This window comes from Schistocerca piceifrons, chromosome 3 (assembly GCF_021461385.2).
Source record: "Schistocerca piceifrons isolate TAMUIC-IGC-003096 chromosome 3, iqSchPice1.1, whole genome shotgun sequence".
Taxonomy (NCBI): Eukaryota; Metazoa; Arthropoda; class Insecta; order Orthoptera; family Acrididae; genus Schistocerca; species Schistocerca piceifrons.
Window position 1 is genome coordinate 488,610,031 of NC_060140.1, and position 18,276 is coordinate 488,628,306.

Here is an 18,276-nt window from a genome sequence, read left to right on the forward strand (position 1 = left end):
CATTAAATCAGGTAGTGCTGAGGGAATTAGATTAGGAAATGAGACACTTAGAAAGTGTTTCTGAAAAAGAAATATTTGTTAACATCGAGTATAGATTTAAGTGTCAGGAAGTCCTTTCTGAAAGTATTTGTATGGAGTATAGCCATATATGGAAGTGAAACATTTACGACAAATGGTTTAGACAAGAAGAGAATAGAAGCTTTTGAAATGTGGTGCTACAGAAGAATGCTGAAGATTAGATGAGTATATCACATAACTAATGAGGAGGTACTGAACAGAACTGGGAAGAAGAGGAATTTGTGGCACAATTTGACTAGAAGAAGGGATTGGTTGGTAGGGCATGTTCTGAGGCATCAAGGGATCACCAATTTAGTATTGGAGGGAAGCACGGAGGGAGACCAAGGGATGAATACAGTAAGCAGATTCAGAAGGATGTATGTTGCAGTAGTTACTCCTCAGCGATGAAGAACTTTGCACAGGATAGGGTAGCAAGGAGAGCTGCATCAAACCAGTCTCTGCACTGAAGACCATAACAACAACAGTGATTTATACTTAACTCTATCAATCCTCATACACACACACACACACACACACACACACACACACACACACACACACCACACACACACACACACACACACACACACACACACACACACATTGTAGTATTACACATTAAGAAATTATTCAATGGAGATGAAAGAGTTCTGAGTTGTATCAAAGGAAATTTCAGTCAAGAAAACTCATAAATTATGAGACAGACTTGCCAGCCAGTACCTACCTTCAAGAGGCGAAATATGCACTACTGTCTATAGACAATAGAAAAGTAAAAATTCTGACAGTATTCTAGCTTTGGAAACTATAAGTTCATTCCTCAGGGAGGAAGGTTAAAAAGGAAGAACAGGTCATTCAGGCACAAGGATGAGAGGGTCCAAACTGTAGTGATGGTAACGGTAGACATACATGAAGAGGAAGGTATCATGGAGATTAGGTTAGAGATGATAAAAGAAAGGGAGATTAAATCAAGGAGACTCTCAGGATGCAAGGAGATGTTGGAGGGAAATCTACTATCTCTGCAGTTCAGAGAAATGAGTATCGGGTGGGAGAATCCAAATAGCCCATGTGATATACTGTATTTATGCAAATTTAATGTGCCATAGAATGTAAAGCATGCCCCAATTTTAGTTGTTAAATCACTGGTAGGCTAAATTTATTTTACACAACAATGGATATATACACCAACTATCAAAACAATAACAATTTTAAGTGACTTATTGTTAAGTGAGCCATTGTTAAGTGACACAGTGATTATAAAAAAGAACACGAAACATGATCTTTGTGACATGCTAACAAACATACCATAAATTACAGTTGTAACTCATCATTATTCAATCATATTATCATCACTGATATCTTCTGAAGAGTTTACATCAGAAACTGATTCATTCCTCTTTCCCCATCATCTTCGGTGTCATTCCAGAATATGTCACTTTCACTGCCATCCAGAGTATTTGAAATGCACCATGATCAATCATGCTACAGTGATTTTCCAGGCAGTCAAAACCCATTGTGCAATTATGTGGTCTGCTGGACACTTAATTTTTCCTGTTGGAAACAGTTCATGGTATTTTTGGTTCACAAAACCAGTTTTTGAACCGTTCCTTAATATAACCTATGATAAGTTTATTTATACTAATGTTCATAGGTTGTAATGCAGAAGTCATTCCTCCAGGAATAATAACAAGGTCACTGGCTAGGCTGTGGATCTTCTTTTTTATGTCATAAGGGAGATGCCTACAAAATGCATCAAGACAAAATGTTGATGGTAGTTTGGAAAGCCCACCAGGATGGAGTTTCCATACTTTTGGAGTTAGTCAAGCATTAAAAGTTTCAGTCATCCATCCCTTCTCTTGATTTTAAACAGCTTTCCAAAGTGTGATAACATACCATTGAACTCCTAGAAGTTTTTTCTCAAAATACTGTGGAAGCTTTTGGCATACTGTTGTATGGTGTCATGAGATAAGCTTGCCCATTTCATAAAGCAATCAATCCATCCACTGTTAGCCTTAAACTCTTGCCTTGGTGTATTAAGAACTGCAGCTATATCTTTTGCTTCGTTTTTTATGGTGTCTCTAGTCACACGTTGCCCATTCTTCTTCCTTTCATGGACAAATTCCAAAACTTTTTCTTCAGCATCAAGATGTCTTCCTCTGCAAGGGCCAATGAATTTCTTTCTGGTAGTGGTAGTTGCAAACAATGCCAGTTTCTGTTTCTTCCATAACCAAACATTACTCTCAGTTACACTGAACTCTCATTCCACCATTACCATATTTTTCAGCATAAAGAATTACTTTACACTTGAAAGTAGCACTATATGATGTTCTTCTCTGCTTGCCTTCCATTTCATGACTACTAATGCAAACACACTATGTGGTAATAAGCCAACAACAATGTAATGAAGTTTGTACTCAAATGTGATATAGAATCTTATACACATCCCAGTTTTGAATATTGCATATGGTGAAAAAAGTGTGCAATAGATTTGTGTAAATATGGTAGCAAGTACTCAGGTCCATTGAGTCCTGTCCCCTAACTCAAGGAACCTGAGTGCTTGCGATAATAACTAGACTATTTGCAACCATCCACCAGATACTAGTTTCCCTAAACTCTAGAGATTAGATTTATGTCCTAATTCTTAATCGCATTACTCGTCTCTCTTCCCTTAAATCTGCTTTACTCCTTACTCTGTCATAGCTAACACTTGGTTCAAGAATCATGAAAGAAGGTTGTATACATGGAAGAAGCCTGGAGATACTAGAATGTATCAGATAGATATATAATGGTAAGACAGAGCTTTAGCAACCAGGTTTTAAATTGTAAGACATTTCCAGGGGCAGATGTGGACTCTGACCACAATCTATTGGTTCTGAACTGTAGATTAAAACTGAATTTAAGGAGATGGGACCTGGATAAACTGACTAAACCGGAGGTTGTACAGAGTTTCAGGGAGAGAATAAGGGAACAATTGACAGGAATGGAGGAAAGAAATACAGTAGAAGAAGAATGGGTAGCTTTGAGGCATGACGTAGTGAAGGCAGCAGAGGATCAAGTAGGTAAAAAGACAAGGGCTAGTGGAAATCCTTGGGTAACAGAAGAAATATTAAATTTAATTGATGAAAGGAGAAAATATAAAAATGCAGTAAATGAAGTAGGCAAAAAGGAATACAAATGTCTCAAAAATGAGATCGACAGGAAGTGCAAAATGGCTAAGCAGGTATGGCTAGAGGATAAATGTAAGGATATAGAGGCTTATCTCACTAGGGGTAAGATAGATACTGCCTACAGGAAAATTAAAGAGACCTTTGGAGAAAAGAGAACCACTTTTATGAATATCAAGAGCTCAGACAGAAACCCAGTTCTAAGCAAAGAAGGGAAAGCAGAAAGGTGGAAGGAATGTATAGAGGGTCTATACAAGAGTGATGTACTTGAGGACAATGTTATGGAAATGGAAGAGGATGTAGATGAAGATGAAATGGGAGATATGATACTGCGTGAAGAGTTTGACAGAGCACTGAAAGACCTGAGTCAAAACAAGACCCTGGGAGTAGACAACATTCCATTAGAACTACTGACAGCCTTGAGAGAGCCAGCCCTCACCATCCGGTGAGCAAGATGTATGAGACAGGCGAACCACCTTCAGACATCAAGAAGAATATAATAATTCCAATCCCGAACAAAGCAGGTGTTGACAGACGTGAAAATTACCAAACTATGAGTTTAATAAGTCATGGCTGCAAAATATTAACATGAATTCTTTACAGGCGAATGGAAATACTGGTAGAAGTCGACCTTGGGAAAGATCTGTTTGGATTCTGTAGAAAATTTGGAACTCGTGAGGCAATACTGACCCTACGACTTATAAGAAGATAGATAAGGAAAGGCATGAAAGGGAAGCAGTGTTTGGAAAGGAAGTAAGACAGGGTTGTAGCTTACCCCCATGTTATTCAATCTGTATGTTGAGCAAGTAGTGAAGGAAACAAAAGAAAAATTCGGAGTAGGTGTTAAAACCCATCGAGAAGAAATAAAAACTTTGAGGTTCGCTGATGACATTGTAATTCTGTCAGAGACAGCAAAGGACTTTGAAGAGCAGTTGAACGGAATGGATAGTGTCTTGAAAGGAGGATATAAGATGAACATCATCAAAATGAGGATAATGGAATGTAGACGAATTAAATCGGGTGATGCTGAGGGTATTAGACTACGAAATGAGACACTTAAAGTAGTAAAGGAGTTTTGCTATTTGGGGAGCAAAATAACTGATGATGGGTGAAGTAGAGAGGATATACAATGTAGACTGGCAATTGCAAGGAAAGCATTTCTGAAGAAGAGAATTTTGTTAACATCAAGTATAGATTTAAGTGTCAGGAAGTCATTTCTGAAAGTATTTGTATGGAGTGTAGCCATGTATGGAAGTGAAACATGGACAATAAATAGTTTGGACAAGAAGAGAATAGAAGCTTTTGAAATGTGGTGCTGCAGAAGAATGCAGAAGATTAGATGGGTAGATCACATAACTAATGAGGAGGTATTGAATAGAATTTGGGAGAAGAGGAGTTTGTGGCACAACTTGACTAGGAGAAAGTGTCGGTTGGTAGGGCATGTTATGAGGCATCAAGGGATCACTAATTTAGTATTGGAGGGCAGCGTGGAGGGTAAAAATCGTGGAGGGAGACCAAGAGATGAATGCACTAAGCAGATTCAGAAGGATGTAGGTTGCAGTAGGTACTGGGAGATGAAGAAGCTTGCACAGGATAGAGTAGCCTGGAGAGCTGCATCAAAGCAGTCTCAGGACTGAAGACCACAACATCAACAACACTCATTAGATTCTTCTCATAACTGAGTAAGTGTGCAAAAATTTTTATGGGTGAATGCCTCACTGCTTTCTGTGCCAAATTAACTCATACATACCCAGAGCTTGGAGTTTTAAGCTTTTCACACAGGTCATTTATTAGTGACCACAGACAACAGCAGTAACAGTAATTTCTAGCTGTCAGTTCAGAAAGGAGAATTTATCAGTTGGTCAACAATGACCCCCATAACACATAAGATTGTGTGGCACTATATAAAACATATAATGAAAATAAAACATATTTTATACTAATCAGTGTTTATTATTAGGAATTTGATAATCAGTCTTTCTTATTACAAATTATGAACTATTAAGAAATCATGCTAGGTAGGTAAGGAACATAAAACATAACTCCCCAAAGTATTTGTGATACAAATTTATGTTATATTTCTGGCACAATTTAACAGTTTTATTTTACAAAAACCACATCTTCCTCTGACCTGACCAGTGAGAATCATGTGCTGAGCAAAATTTTTCCTTACCGAAACAGATTTAATCATTCTCATTTGGCATTGTGGCACAGCCTAAGTTTTAGGATTACCATATTTCTGGGGTAAAGACCTGCAATAGATTTGTGAAATTCCATTGTACCTCATGTTCATTGCTAGTGATCTGGCAAGCAATGAAGAATTGTTGACTGTGACATTAACAAGCCACATTATTATGGCAATTCAGTAAACTCCAGTTTTAGCATCCAGTCTATGTACTCCACTCATAAATTAGTTTTACTGATGTGCAATGTTTGACTGATCAGTATCAATTTTCTGTTCAGCAGTGACTGAATAACGATGCACTTTTTGAACGGGATGTACTCCAAATTCATTAGACAATGGTGAAACCAAACTGTTGTCATTACGTTGTACAAAGCATATATTATTGTTCGTGTCTGACCTGTAGTCATAAAATCCTCTGGGTTGCTTTTTGCAAGACTCGACCTCCATTAGCAGACATTTGCCTACTCTCTTTTGGTCAACAGTTCCAGTAATTTTCACATTGCTTCCTTGCAAAGTTGTTGGCAATCCTGGGGATAGGAAAAAATTTGTACAATACACAGAAAACTGTGGGTCTGGATATTAATTTTTTATTGTAATTGTCAGCTTGGTAAAAATATGTTCTCTGAGGCCTGTATCTCATGATTCAGGTCATCCCTCATACAAGTCAACTTGAAACAGTACCCTAAACAAGTTGCTATAATCTATACTTTGAATCCAAAACAACTTGGCTTTACAGCCATGATGTTCATAAGCAGGTACCTTTCATTAATCAGTACTAAAGTTTTTCTCATTGGGTGTGTACACAAGAAATTTTACTTTCATGATGTCAAACAGTGGCCAAATTTTAGCCATTTTGTCACATGTGCTTAACTTGTTGTTATCTGTGACATGAAAATGCCTAATTTTCTCTTCAAACTGATTACATTACATCAATTTGACCACTAAAACATTGTGCATATCTGTTTCGGCCTCTCAATACATGTGATGCCATGGTAAAAGTGTGTAACAACTGAGAATCAATATATTTAGAAAACAGTACATTTCATCCCCCAAAAAATAGAAACTAGCTTTATGTTTTTCAATCGTGTACAATACCGTGTGCCTTACAGTGTGTCTTATGACATCTCTCGATTGAAAAATATCTCTGAGAACTCTGTTGGTTCACTGCCTTTATTGAGGGTAAGCACTACACATGGAGCCAGCAGTGACAGTTCATCCTTTCAGGGAAGCAAACCTCTCTTTATCCATTTCTGTGGCATGATGCGCTGACTTCCTTGTCATAAAGAAGGACCACCAGAATGATTGTCAGCCCTGTCGCACTGCCCAGCCGAGGCAGACTATTCATTAGAGTGATGATGCAGCTGTGTGAACTGCATGAATTGGTCCCAGATGTCATTGGAATAGATTCAAAGACTGTATCATCATCATCATGTTTGTGTTGTAGTACCACTCTCTGGCTGAGGCGAGTAATTGATTTCAGTTCAACCTATTTATGCTGCCACAATCCATTTCTCTGAAGTTGCTGTCTGATGTCATACCACTACAAGGTGGACATCATCATCTTCTGAACCCTCGAAGAGCTCAGCTATTTCGTTAGTAGTAAGCTTCTGCTGGGGCCTCAAAAAGAAAATAATAAGAACTTTAAGCATAATTTATGCCCATGGGGCTGTTACTAACCCACAAAAATACTTCCAGCTAGAAAATAAGTTTTATAAGAATGATTGTGTGTATTGTCTAAGTCACATATGTAATTTACCATAACAAAAATTGTACTAAGAAATAAAACAAAACATTTAGTATACTTACATTTGTATGTGTCTAGTTGCAAACTTTTTCCAGAAATGACCTTGTACAAACTTGTACTAGTAATTATTTCTCAGAATTGTTCACATACCCAGTTGGTGCGACAATGTCTAGCTTGGGCCTATTTGCTTCATGCGCCTGGTATGGTAAATTAGCTGTAACCCCTGTGTTTATTTCCCTCTTCTGTTGCTATAGGCCCCTGCCGGATGCTCAGTGCTACCTGCCTGGTATATGTGTTGTATGGGTCAGCCTGCCGTCCAGGTGACTTTGTCAGGTTGCAGCAGGATCATTGTCTATGCTGTGGGCATAAATGGGTTAAGGATGATGTTGAATAATGTACATCATTCAACATCATCCTTAACCCATATATGCCCACAGCATAGACAATGACCCTGCTGTGACCTGGCAAGGTCACCTGGACAGCAGGATTCTTCTAGTATTATATTTATGAATGTTATTGTTGTTTTTGTTGATAGTTGCATGTGATAGACTTATCTTCAAACTTAATTTCTTGAGCCATACATCACAGAGCATGAATTACAGTAACTTTTTTTGGATACTATTTGTACTTATAAATTACAAGCAGCTGGAATTGCTGGCCAGTACTTAACTTCAAAGGCAAAATTTCATATACTGCCAATAGAAAGGTAGATAAAAGAAGCTACAGACTTTTGTATGGTTTATTTTTCCTCGTCAAGGAGGAAGGATAATTGGTTGGAGAAGATTGGAAAGGAGGAGCAGAGTGTCCAAACTCAAGCTTGAAAGGAAGCCACCTGATGTGAAGATCAGAGGAGACAAAAATGAAGGAGAAGGCCTATGGACTTTCCTCCCTGGCAGAGGAACATAAATTCTTAAAAGATTGGAAATATTGTTTTTCATTTATGAGTGTTCCTATCAGCAGTACTCACAATTTTCATGCCTGAAGATAAATAGTGACCACCCATTCTTTCTCCTTGTGATTTAATAGTGTCCTCAACTGAATTTTCATATGATACAAGTAATCATCTTTCTGGTATTCTTCTTATTGTTTTATTCATATATGTGTAGGGATGTGGTGCATAGGTGGGGGTGATGATGAATAATCACACAACACAGATACAATGTAAAACACTTTTATTAATGAAAGGAACATACACATCAGAAACATCTGAACTGCGCAAAGTCATGAGGCAGAATAACAGTCAGAGATTTCTGTGTGAGGTCCCTGTTGACCACCAGCGACGATGTTTGTCAACACAGTGTTCACACAGAGTGCTGCCCCCAAACAGTTGTATTTGTTTCACATTCACACTGGCATAATTATCACTGTTTAAAGAATCCTTTTCATTTCCAATCTACTATTAACATGTTTCTCCATGACAATCACTGATTCTCAAACAAAACACTGTATCCACCATAAATCTCATAAATAATCCCACATGCCTTTTCATGAGATAACTGAATTATTGAAATATGTTTCTTCTACAGATAGTCATAAGACTTTCACCTGTTAATTCCACTTTCCAACAAATACTTCCTACTACTTAACCTCAACATGGATGTGTATGACTGGTCTGTGCGGGAGCCCATCACCAACTCTCTTGCACATGCCAAGACTGCATGTGACCTCTAGAATTGGGGCATTTTTGTCATTACACTATAAGACAGTGCTCTCTCAGAGAAATGGCACACTCAGCTCTGAAAGTTCTAGAAGATAGTGATAAGTAAGGAGTACGATATTGATACATTGTGACATAAAAGATAGCAGTACTCCAATATTTTATTATCTGCCTCTACTATTGAATGATATTGTCATATATCTGCACTATTCTGCTACGTTGAGACAGTGTTGCTATATGTTTTCCACCATTGTCTGGTATGACAAAGTTATGTTAAAAGTTTATGGAATTTGATAACTTGCATTACAAAAGAGAAGAGCACAAGCCATTATCATGGAGAAGGCTGTTGTGTTGTTGTGAAGGAATCTGCAGAAATAAGATTCCACTCACCACCAAACTGAAGAACCTATTGTTCAGTTGCCTCTGAAGAACCACAACTCAGCACCACTCCACATGCACGGTCTCCAAGTAGACATTGGCAACACAACTCAGTGCCTTTTGCAGACTCTGTTTTTTCTTGGAACGTAATGAAGAAAGTTTGTCTCATACATAACCAATTCAGCTGGTCCCCAACTGATAGACGAATTAATAGAACCTTTGTACCATGGCATAAGAATCAGCTAGTTATATGCCATCCCATACTCTCTTCTGGTTTCAGTTGTATGTTCCTGTCAGAATTTCACTCCACAAACATACCGAGTAATGGACTTCTATTCAAGGCATTCAGTTGCTATACACTGGGACCTGAATTTTGGTTCTCTGCACACTTGAAAGTAAGTCTGACTGACACTATCAAACCATTCCTATAATTGTTTCTGGAATTTAAATTCTCTCTCAGTGCACGTGTTTCCTTGTCAATTCTTTCAAATACTAACAACACTGTATTGTTCAAGTTGTTGGCTTAATTGAAGGCACAGGAGGTGCAAAAAATCATTAGACCCAGGTGCTACCCATATTACAGCATTCAACCATATTTTGCTTAACGTAACTGTTGCCATAGTGACTTACATCCTGCTTGCTATTCTAACAATGAGTGTGACTATATACTGATGTTTCACATGCAAGTTATGTTGTAGAATACATACAGCCACTCTAGCTGACCACGTGCCTTGGCCAAGTTACAGTACAAAAGTTCATGACAACTTTTCTTTTTCTCCTGTCACAAACTATAATTTTGCTATCTCACTTAGGATTGTTTTCTTTAATTAAAGCTATTATTTTGAATTTGTCTTATGAATTGCTTACTTTTGTGACATTCATCCTAAAGTATTTTATTATTGTGCTTATTTGCTCATTTGATATTGTTTTATGGTCATGAGTTATTTTTACAAACTTCCTATTCAGATTAACTGCAAACTTAATTACCTTGCTTTAGTGATCACATAAATTTGGGTAAAATGAATCACCCTTGAGGCATGTGTTGTAAATGATGTATTATTTGTTTATAAGGCACATCAGTGCAGTGAAAGCATCATCTTTTGCATTGTCATTTTATACTTTTGTTAGTTAAATCTATTTAGTTTCGTATGTCATTATGGTTCCTGCTCAGAAAGACTTAATCAAGTAATTGACTTGGTGCCAATGCACATTAATATATTCTGTTTTGCAACTTTTCTTTGGTCAACTGAATAGTTAGAAAGTTATTTAGAGAATGTAATCGATGGTGCTAATGTACTTGACACAAATTTTACTTATAGCGATTCCATCCTCCCTGATTACAGATAAAATGAACTGTTGTACTTCAAAATTCTGTTCTGTCACTTCGACCTGCCTTATAGTCAGGTTTGCAACCAAATGGTGCCACCCTGCTGGTTACCTGGTCATCGTAAGGATGTTGTACACTGCATGCCCACATTGTTTTCTTTTTTTAAGAAAGAAAAGAAAAAGAAAGAACGAAAGAAACCGATTGTAGTCTGAGAAGGAGGCCTTTCAACATTACGTGGCTGCATTGTGGTTGATGCAGTGTTTTGCAGAACAGTATATGAAAAAACTTTAAACTGAGCTTGCTGCTTCTCTTTTAAGTTTTGGATCTGATATGCTACAAGTATTACCAGTAACCTTTTAGAACTGAAGTGATTAAAAGTCAAAATGAGATGTCTATTATGATAACAGAAAAACTTGGCATAAAATTTGCTGTTTCTTTGAAATGTGTTTGAAGTTATCGTCACTAACAAATTTGAGAATAGTATTAATTTGTGATAATTGCAGACAATATAAGCTCCTGTTAAAAGAGATAACTGATGTGACATGACCTATTAGTTAATTTACAGTAACAGTAAATCTTTAATACAACTGTTTATTATAGTGTGTGTGTTGGGGGGAGGGGGTGGGGGGGAGCAGGGGGGGTGGGGGAGAGTGCATGCACAAATGCTGTGTGGAGCACATGCATATGTGTCATGGGGAGGGGAGGGTTGTATGTGAGTGGACATTATTTTTACATTTTCTCTTATGGCAGGTATCTGACAGGGAATCCCTGTACTGACTACAAGGGCTATCGCCAGTTTGTTGTAGCATCTTTACCACAGCTCAGACAGCTTGATGGGACTGACATTGAAAGATCAGAAAGAATTTTAGCAGTCCAGGTTTACAAAAATGTGAAAAAATCTATAGAACTGGATCAAAAACTATACCAAGGTATGATGTCACACTCCAGTAATATGTAAACTGCAGAAAACATTATATTTTTAAAATTTGTTTATCCATTCATAGACAATATAAATTGTATGGATGTTCTTGACACACAAATGTATACAACACAGTCACAGAGCCATAAACAAATACAATTACAACATGTAAATAGATACATACATTATCACTACTCCACACAAATGTTCACTTTTTATTTTTTACAGAAACAAACCTAGCCATGCTTTAGAGATTTAGATGCACTGAATATGAATATCATGGTTAAAATTGTCTCCTACCTCAGGGTTATATTTAAATAAGATATTTATGTCTCACAGTCTTGTTTATGGAGCATTGTAAGAGTTGTTCCTCTGTCGTAAGTGAGTGAGGTGGATGCTTCCAGTACAATTTGGTGAAACTGCTTTACACCATGACCCATGTGCACACCATCCAGTCATGTGAACATTATCAACTATAGAAACCAGACTCAGTTTTAACTGTCATTTGTCATTGCAGCATGCTCTTGTGCTGTTTTAGTTCACTTGTTATTGGAATGAGTGCCATAGCAGCTGGCAATGAGTGTGTATGTGAGGTGAAGTGTTTAAACTGAAGAATTATGTTATTGTGCACATATCCACTTTCACAAAAATGCCCTTCACCTGTAGTAACAAGCCTAATAACTTTTGTTACAGTTGTAATTTGTGGTTCAAAAAAGCAACCATTGACTGATGCAGAGAAACAATCATATGCCTTTTATTGTGGGAGTCAAATTGGAGACCAAGAGAAATCATGGGCTCTTCGCTTGTTTGTCTACACTGAATGCATGGTAAAAACGTGTCCATGAAATTTTATGTGCCTGCTATTTGCCATCAACCTACAAATAATGTGTCAGATTTCTGTTTTTGTATGGTACCTTTCTTGGGGAAAGGAGTAAATACCAAGAGGAAGAGGAATATTCAATACCTTGACATCCTATGTGTCATTCACCCTATGGCTTATGGTGAAGGATTGCTGGTCATTAGCCTCCCACATATACTACCATCAAGCAGTGGTAGTGACGATGCTGAACCGACACATACACCCAAAAAAGTGCAATCATCCTCCAGTGAAACTGATCCTACATTTACACCAACATCATCATCTGGAGAGCCACAAAACATCACAGTGTGAACTCAGCAATCCTGAGGGATTTAGAACTTCCAAAGCATAAGGACCAAATCTTGGTTTCACAACTGCAGCAGTGAAATCTCCTCACTGACACAGTATGTGTGTCTGTATTTCGAGAGCACCAGAAAAAACTTGAGTCCCATTTCAGTTTTGAAGGCGACATTAAATTCTGCAGTGACGTAAATCGTTTATTGTAAGATCTGAAAATTACATACAATCCAGACAAGTGGAGACTCCATATAGATGGCCCAAAAACAAGCCAGAAGGCTATACCATTATGCAATAGTAATGAAACCATCCCTCCCAGATGCATATGCTGCGTTAATTAAAGAGAGCTATACCATGTTGAAATCCATTGAAAATGTGTTAATTAAAATATGCATGAATGGCTGGTGTGTGAGAATTTCAAAGTCACTGCAATTCTATTGGGTTTGAAAGGACGTTACACTAAGTATTGCTATTATCTGTGTGACTGGGACAGTCGTGCAAGACTTTGTGGACCAACCTATTCATGCTTATAATGTCATTGGGCTGCAACATAATCCTGAAGATGCATTTCCTTTGCTTCCACCTTGCTGTGTTCAGTTATGAGCAGTAATCTCCTCCTCCACCTCCATCTCCTCCTCTCTCTCTCTCTCTCTCTCTCTCTCTCTCTCTCTCTCTCTCTCTCTACCTCCCCTTCTGTCTGTTCATTTCCCCCTCCCCTCTCTTTGTGTATCTCTTCCTCTTCCTGTCTTTGTCCATCTCTTCATCGTTCTTTTCTCTGTCCATCTCCTCCTCTCTTTGCTCTCCATTATTTTTCCCTCCCCAATCCCAGTCCTGCTCCTCCTATTCACGCTATCTCCTTCTTCCCCCTTGCTATCTGTCCATCTCATCCTCCCCCTTCTCTCTCCATGTTATCATGCTCACCCCAATAGGAGGATGGTGGTTCTTACCCCTCCTGTATTTCTTTCCAGGTTGTAACTAATATCTGTACCAAATTTGATTGAAATCATTCATGGATTAAGGGTGAGCTTTTACCTGTGGCTTTGCATGCATATGCATGTAGGAAATATATTTCACTTATATTTAACATATTTTCACTTATTGGTACATATACACTCCTGGAAATTGAAATAAGAACACCGTGAATTCATTGTCCCAGGAAGGGGAAACTTTATTGACACATTCCTGGGGTCAGATACATCACATGATCACACTGACAGAACCACAGGCACATAGACACAGCCAACAGAGCATGCACAATGTCGGCACTAGTACAGTGTATATCCACCTTTCGCAGCAATGCAGGCTGCTATTCTCCCATGGAGACGATCGTAGAGATGCTGGATGTAGTCCTGTGGAACGGCTTGCCATGCCATTTCCACCTGGCGCCTCAGTTGGACCAGCGTTCGTGCTGGACGTGCAGACCGCGTGAGACGACGCTTCATCCAGTCCCAAACATGCTCAATGGGGGACAGATCCGGAGATCTTGCTGGCCAGGGTAGTTGACTTACACCTTCTAGAGCACGTTGGGTGGCACGGGATACATGCGGACGTGCATTGTCCTGTTGGAACAGCAAGTTCCCTTGCCGGTCTAGGAATGGTAGAACGATGGGTTCGATGATGGTTTGGATGTACCGTGCACTATTCAGTGTCCCCTTGACGATCACCAGTGGTGTATGGCCAGTGTAGGAGATCGCTCCCCACACCATGATGCCGGGTGTTGGCCCTGTGTGCCTCGGTCGTATGCGGTCCTGATTGTGGCGCTCACCTGCACGGCGCCAAACACGCATACGACCATCATTGGCACCAAGGCAGAAGCGACTCTCATCGCTGAAGACGACACGTCTCCATTCGTCCCTCCATTCACGCCTGTCGCGACACCACTGGAGGCGGGCTGCACGATGTTGGGGCGTGGGCGGAAGACGGCCTAACGGTGTGCGGGACCGTAGCCCAGCTTCATGGAGACGGTTGCGAATGGTCCTCGCCGATACCCCAGGAGCAACAGTGTCCCTAATTTGCTGGGAAGTGGCAGTGCGGTCCCCTACGGCACTGCGTAGGATCCTACGGTCTTGGCGTGCATCCGTGCGTCGCTGCGGTCCGGTCCCAGGTCGACGGACACGTGCACCTGCCGCCGACCACTGGCGACAACATCGATGTACTGTGGAGACCTCACGCCCCACGTGTTGAGCAATTCGGCGGTACGTCCACCCGGCCTCCCGCATGCCCACTATACGCCCTCGCTCAAAGTCCGTCAACTGCACATACGGCTCATGTCCACGCTGTCGCGGCATGCTACCAGTGTTAAAGACTGCGATGAAGCTCCGTATGCCACGGCAAACTGGCTGACACTGACGGCGGCGGTGCACAAATGCTGCGCAGCTAGCGCCATTCGACGGTCAACACCGCGGTTCCTGGTGTGTCCGCTGTGCCGTGCGTGTGATCATTGCTTGTACAGCCCTCTCGCAGTGTCCGGAGCAAGTATGGTGGGTCTGACACACCGGTGTCAATGTGTTCTTTTTTCCATTTCCAGGAGTGTATTTCACCTGTATGTCTACTGAATTTCACTCTGCAGTTTCATTTTGAGGCAGCTTAATCTTTATGACATCTTATATCTTGAACTATGTGTTGTACAATGACATAATTTTGCAGGAGCATACAGTTTATATGTGGCTACTGTCTTCAAAATGTGTTGTGAATAGTATTGGTAGTAAGCAAGTAATAAATTAAAATGTCATGCATGATGCAACAGTTTTTCATGCCTCTATGTATTTGTGATGTCATATATCCTGAACTAGGAGTTGTACAATGATACATTTTTGTAGGTACATTCAGCAAAATATGTGGGTACTCTCTGCAAAAATTGTTGTGAAAAGAGTCAGTAGTAACGAAGTAATAAATTTAAACAACTTGCATGATACACAAGCTATTCATGATTCTCTTTGTTTATGACGCTGTGTCTCTTGAACTAACTATCATACAATGATGTAATGGTGCATTCAGTGGTTTGTGTGAATATTGTTTGAAAAATGTGTTACAACTACAATTAGTAGTAAAGAAGTAATAAATTGAAATGTAGTGCTTCAGACAGCAGTTATACTGCATGAACTGTGAAAATGTAGTATGCAATAAGCGTTTTTCCTTTCATCAGTTTGTGGGAGGTGATCAGCAAGGGAAAGTTTGTCAAAGATTTGAAATCATGTGTTAAGTTTGCAGAAAGTCCATTAAGTGTTCCTGTTCTCAATACTAAATGACTAAAGTATGGGGTTTCACAGACCGTTGGCTACATTGCTTTTTCAACCCTGTCTCTCTTAGATGAGAGGTTCTTACCCCCACAGTGATTCTTTCCAGACAGTAAGTGACATGTAGACTGATTTTGGTTGAAACTGGTCCAGTGATTTACGAGGGGATGTGGAACGTATGTACTTACATACATAAGTACATTTATTTTTATGATTTATATGGATCCCTGTATATAGCACTCTATTTTGGGTTTTTGTTGTGTTTTTCTTACTGGGATGTAGGTGTTGGCTGGATTTGGTTCCATGTTCATGTTCATATAGAGATCTGTTTGTTGAGCACTGTTTGATGTTTTTCTTTATGTGGATCACTGTTTGCAAAAGTGTTCATACGAAACAGTCGATGATTCCTACAGGTTTTAACATCTCAGTGCAGTGTGTTCTCTTGCTGCTTTTTGTCATAATAAGTATAGTCTTTTTTTCTAGCTTAAAGATTATTTGTATATTCTGCTCAGTTATTCCCCAGCTTATTAATCCATAACTGATTACAGAAAGAGCATATGCAAAATATGTAGGGAAAATAGATTGCTACGTACTGTAAAGATAACATGCTAAGTTGCAGACCGGCACAATTAAAAGACACTTATACATAACTTTTGACCACAACCTTTGTCAGAAAAAGAGAAACACCCACCATTCATTCACACAAGCAAGCACACCTCACACACACATGACTGCCAAGCCTATGGTAAGTGTCTTTCAATTGTGCCTGTCTGCAACTTTTCATGTTGTCTTTACAGTAAGTAGAAATCTATTTTTTTCTTACGTTGTTTATATTCCTATCTGGAGTTTCCATTGTATCATATGCAAAATACACTCCTGGAAATGGAAAAAAGAACACATTGACACCGGTGTGTCAGACCCACCATACTTGCTCCGGACACTGCGAGAGGGCTGTACAAGCAATGATCACACGCACGGCACAGTGGACACACCAGGAACTGCGGTGTTGGCCGTCGAATGGCGCTAGCTGCGCAGCATTTGTGCACCGCCGCCGTCAGTGTCAGCCAGTTTGCCGTGGCATACGGAGCCCCATCGCAGTCTTTAACACTGGTAGCATGCCGCGACAGCGTGGACGTGAACCGTATGTGCAGTTGACAGACTTTGAGTGCGGGCGTATAGTGGGCATGCGGGAGGCCGGGTGGACGTACCGCCGAATTGCACAACACGTGGGGCGTGAGGTCTCCACAGTACATCGATGTTGTCGCCAGTGGTCGGCGGAAGGTAAACGTGCCCGTCGACCTGGGACCGGACCGCAGCGACGCACGGATGCACGCCAAGACCGTAGAATCCTACGCAGTGCCGTAGGGGACCGCACCGCCACTTCTCAGCAAATTAGGGACACTGTTGCTCCTGGGGTATCGGCGAGGACCATTCGCAACCGTCTCCATGAAGCTGGGCTACGGTCCCACACACCGTTAGGCCGTCTTCCGCTCACGCCCCAACATCGTGCAGCCCGCCTCCAGTGGTGTCGCGACAGGCGTGAATGGAGGGACGAATGGAGACGTGTCGTCTTCAGCGATGAGAGTCGCTTCTGCCTTGGTGCCAATGATGGTCGTATGCGTGTTTGGCGCCGTGCAGGTGAGCGCCACAATCAGGACAGCATACGACCCTGGCACACAGGGCCAACACCCGGCATCATGGTGTGGGGAGCGATCTCCTACACTGGCCGTACACCACTGGTGATCGTCGAGGGGACACTGAATAGTGCATGGTACATCCAAACCGTCATCGAACCCATCGTTCTACCATTCCTAGACCGGCAAGGGAACTTGCTGTTCCAACAGGACAATGCACGTCCGCATGTATCCCGCGCCACCCAACGTGCTCTAGAAGGTGTAAGTCAACTACCCTGGCCAGCAAGATCTCCGGATCTGTCCCCCATTGAGCATGTTTGGGACTGGATGAAGCGTCGTCTCACGCGGTCTGCACGTCCAGCACGAACGCTGGTCCAACTGAAGCGCCAGGTGGAAATGGCATGGCAAGCCGTTCCACAGGACTACATCCAGCATCTCTACGATCGTCTCCATGGGAGAATAGCAGCCTGCATTGCTGCGAAAGGTGGATATACACTGTACTAGTGCCGACATTGTGCATGCTCTGTTGGCTGTGTCTATGTGCCTGTGGTTCTGTCAGTGTGATCATGTGATGTATCTGACCCCAGGAATGTGTCAATAAAGTTTCCCCTTCCTGGGACAATGAATTCACGGTGTTCTTATTTCAATTTCCAGGAGTGTATGTTGTTCTGGCGCAAGAGTTTCTACACACTGAATTTATTACTCTAAGTGCAAAGCACACTTAAGCTATTCGCTTACTGAAGACAATAATATTCTCAGTCCACTTTAGCTGTGCATCAACATGCATCCATAGAAATTTTATTTTTGATACACATTCTATGA

The 18,276-nt window shown here is 40.6% G+C and overlaps 1 protein-coding gene across 1 annotated transcript in view; it reads left to right on the plus strand.

The window, feature by feature from the left end:
- Window positions 1–18,276, plus strand: part of LOC124789345 (dynein axonemal assembly factor 11) — a 230,272-nt gene that overhangs the window by 92,657 nt on the left and 119,339 nt on the right. The window contains exon 4 of the mRNA XM_047256670.1: window positions 11,260–11,438. Within this exon, the coding sequence (XP_047112626.1) occupies window positions 11,260–11,438 (179 nt within the window). The remainder of the gene's footprint in view (window positions 1–11,259; window positions 11,439–18,276) is intronic.